The sequence below is a fragment of the Phodopus roborovskii genome, unplaced genomic scaffold, assembly GCF_943737965.1.
Source record: "Phodopus roborovskii unplaced genomic scaffold, PHOROB, whole genome shotgun sequence".
Taxonomy (NCBI): domain Eukaryota; kingdom Metazoa; phylum Chordata; class Mammalia; order Rodentia; family Cricetidae; genus Phodopus; species Phodopus roborovskii.
Window position 1 is genome coordinate 261,427 of NW_026125264.1, and position 3,722 is coordinate 265,148.

The 3,722-nt window shown below is 51.8% G+C and overlaps 1 protein-coding gene across 2 annotated transcripts in view; it reads right to left on the reverse strand.

The window, feature by feature from the left end:
• Positions 1–534, reverse strand: part of Acss2 (acyl-CoA synthetase short chain family member 2) — a 42,291-nt gene extending 41,757 nt beyond the window's left edge. Inside the window, exon 1 of one of the 2 annotated variants that reach the window (XM_051192486.1) lies at positions 316–534. In XM_051192486.1, coding sequence (XP_051048443.1) covers positions 316–493 — 178 coding nt within the window. In that variant the 5' untranslated portion in view covers positions 494–534. The remainder of the gene's footprint in view (positions 1–315) is intronic. The other variant, XM_051192491.1, reaches the window with a different exon arrangement.
• Between the last annotated feature and the right edge of the window lie 3,188 nt (positions 535–3,722).

Sequence of the window (3,722 nt, forward strand, 5' to 3'; positions counted from 1 at the left end):
TCTCTCATGCAACTCTGTCTTCGCGGAAATCTCTTTTCCATTCTCCCCAAGGGGTTCTTCCCTCACAGAACCCGCATCTCCTTGTGAAAGCACACATCTCACAAAACTGCCAAATCGCCAGAGAGTCCCCAACCTCTAGGAACCTTCACTTCATAGGTCCCTCCTTCTTCTCATGGAATGCCATCTCTTTCGAATCCCTTTTCCATCTCCCTCCGTGACCCTCCATCTCCTCCCTAAGCAAGCGCGTAGATCCCCCTCGGAGCCCTGCTCCTCCGCTCACTGGCGCCCCCAAGAGTCGCCCGGGCCCAGCCTCACCCCCTGGCTCCTCCACAGAATGCCGGTGCAGCTCGCGGTAGCGCTGCAGAGAGGAGACGTGTGCCGAGCGTCTGACCTCCGGCGGCGGGGACCAACCCCGCACCCGGCCCTCGGCGCCGGTCTCCTCCCGAGCCCGGCTCCCACTGTCGCTCTTGCGCTGCTCCTCGGGAAGCCCCATCGTGTCAAGTTCTGAGCACTTTGACCGCCGTTGCGGTTGCTGCGGGTGCCGGGGCGGGGAAAGCCAGGTCGGTCCTGGAGGCGGGGCCTCGGGCGAGGGCGGAGCCTGAGGCTAGAGGCCGTGCTTTAAGCACCCAATAGTGGGTAGGGCCGTGCGTGAGGGGGCGGGGTCAACAAAAACCGCTGAGGCGAAGTCAGGGTAGAGGCGGAGCTGACTGCCGGAAGAGGTGTAGCCGTAGAGTGAAAGTCGAAGGAATGGTCTAAGAATGACAGGAGAGGGGTGGAGCTTTGGAATGACAGATGAGGGGCGGGGCCAGAAGTGACAGGCGAGGAGGCGGGTCGTGGAGTGATGGGGTGTAGCCGGGCTGGAAGTGACAGGAGAGGAGGCAGGGCTGTGGAGTGACCAAGTTAGGGTCTTGGAGTGACAGATGGGGGTTGGGTTATGGCGCTGCGCAGCTCGAGACTGAAATGGCTGACTAATGAGAAGCGTTGGGTCATCCGTTGTGCACGCACCGTGGTCTGATTGCACAATTCTGTCACTCCAGCAAGTTGGACAGCCAGGTGGAGTACAGTTCCTTCTGGGTGACACTCCCGCCAAGCAACACCCCTATTCCGGTCTCATGGAAAAATTCCTCCGCGACCTTGAGGGCACAGTTCCCGGATATGACCCTTCCTGTCAACTGGGAGCCTTCTGATTCTCTCCCACCTCTAAGGGCATTTTGCCATTTTCTTTGCTTCCATAAATCTCCACCCTGATCTAAAGTACAAGCCTCTAAGTGAAGACTGGGAGGATCCTCCAGATCTTTGCCAAAAAGCACAAGTTCTCTTTGCACAAAAAGGTAAATTCAGGAAAAGAAAGGAGCTGCCCATGGTGGTGCATGCCTGAGGCAGAGGCAGGAGGGAATCTCTGAATTCGAGGCCAGCCCGGTCTACAGAGTGAGTTCCAGGACAGCTAAGGCTACACAGAGAAACCCTGTCAAGAAAAAACACAAAAAAGAGAGGAAGAGAGAGGGAGGGAGGGAGAAAGGAAGGAGAAAAGAAAAGGGGGAAGGGAAATTTCATAAAGCCAAGGAGCAAACAGAAGCTAGATCTTGTAAAGTACCAAGGTCTATGCAAAATAAAAGTATAAAAAGCAATCATTTGCACACTTTAATTCACCTAAGTATACTCCCATCTGCCACAAATGGAGATTACTTACCCCTGGCTTTCCCCATCTTCTTAACCCAAAGGGAAGCCTAGTAGGACACCCTCCATCTCCTGTCTACAGTTATCACCAAGAAGGGATTATCTCACCTAACAATTCACAGACTGGCCATTGAGACAAGGATCTTTAAATATCTAACTACAAGAGTGAGTCTGAGGTCTGAAGCAGGCAGCTGTCCTGCCTTTTGCCCTCTACTTGGAGGGCACCTGCTACCCACCTGCTACCCCGATCTTTATCCAACTGACCATAAGCTTAGCACACCCTAAGCTGAAAAAAGAATCTCCTCTTGCTCAGATATATGACCCAGAGCCTACCCGATCCTGAGGAGGAGGAGCTTGGGGCCCACTAAGCACATACAGACCTTGTAGAATAGACAGAGGTCTCAGAGAGGGAACAGATACTTCGTCAAGGAGACATACACTCCTCTGAGTAGATACACACTCATTGCATGAACTGTTTTAGGAGGTACACATTTTTCTGGAGGTCTGCTTATAGGACATGGATGGCATTGACGGGTTAGGAAATAGATATCCCTCTAGGAGATACAGACTTCATTAACCCCGACGAAAGGGCTCAATTCCCACTGAGGAGCATTCACATACACTGAAGGTGTGGACAACACTCGGGAGACACAGATCTCATTTAGTGGGGACGAAACTCACTGGTGGGGGTAGGAGATGATGGAAACAATGGTCCCTACAGACCTCACTAATAACATGAGAATCTCTCTGTGGGTAAGAAGGCACATACAATTTTGCTTATAGATACGAAGACCATCGTCATCCCTTAATCTCACCTCCACTGCACAGCTCTGACTCGCTCTCCTTCCTGAGATGTTCGCTATCTACTACTGCCCCCTGCTGTATACTCGTGACACTGCAGCTCCTTGTGTCCAAAGTAAATGCTAAATAGTTCAAGTCACATTGAGCCTGGAGCCAGGGATTGGGAAAGGAAGAGACACTGTGTATCCACAGCATCGCCAGCCCTATATCTCTGCCTGTGTACTGAACGGCAGAAGTTTTGGCTCATAACTTTCATTCTTGGAGCTAGGGTAGCAATTCCAGAGACGGGCTTGACAGGCATCTAGATTGCAGGGATGTGTTCTCATTCTTACATTTCCTTTCTTCCTTTTTCTCTCCCCACCTCCATGCTGGAGGTCAAACCTTCACACAGTCAAGCATTCTATCAAACATTTACCTCCTAAGCTCCAGTTCTTACACGTTTATCCTTCCCACCCCTCTCCTGTTTCTACCACACTATCGTGACCTCTTTTACCTTAGTTCCAGAGCCACATCAAGAATTCTTATAATGCAGAAGAATATTAAGAATCCAAAGATCGTGTTCTGGCCTACTGAATTAGTTTCCTAGAGTGGAATCTGAGGGTTTGCTTCTAAAGATCCTGAAGTTGGGGTGGGATTCAGTAAGGGACACTGTCCGCTGCTGGCACATCAGGGTGGTTCCAGGAAGAGTTGGGGTTTAAAGAGAAGTGTGAGAAGTGTTAGGGTGCAGAAAAGGATGTGAGGTTGAAAGAGGGGCTCAAGAGAGGTAGGTCTGAAGATGAAAAAGCAGTCTGGATGAAGTAGGATCGGAGACTTAAAGGAACTGGGGTGAGGTGAAGTCAGCGTTGTGAGTCTGGGGTGAGTATTCTGAGAAGGATCCGAGGGGTAGTCTGAGATCGGAGGAAAATCTTGATTCCCACAGAGAGGTTTGGATCCAAGAAGAGAGTGGCTCCGGAAAAAAAGATCTGGAGTCAAAGTGGAGTTTGCGATCAGAAGTCAGTCTCTGGTCCTAGGAGTGTATGGGATCTGAGCAGGATTCAGACTGGAAGGAGGAAGGACCAAGGACTGCATGAGCTCAGAGTAGCGTCCTCTTGCAGGCAACCTTCCACTGCCCTCCAGGCTTCCATTCTCCTGCACCAGTGTGCCGGCAGCTAGCAGTAGACTTTAAACAGGCGGGGGCGAGTCAGACCAGGACACTGCTGAGGGTGGGGGCGCCCCCTCCCGGCTGTCCAGGAGCTCAGACCCCG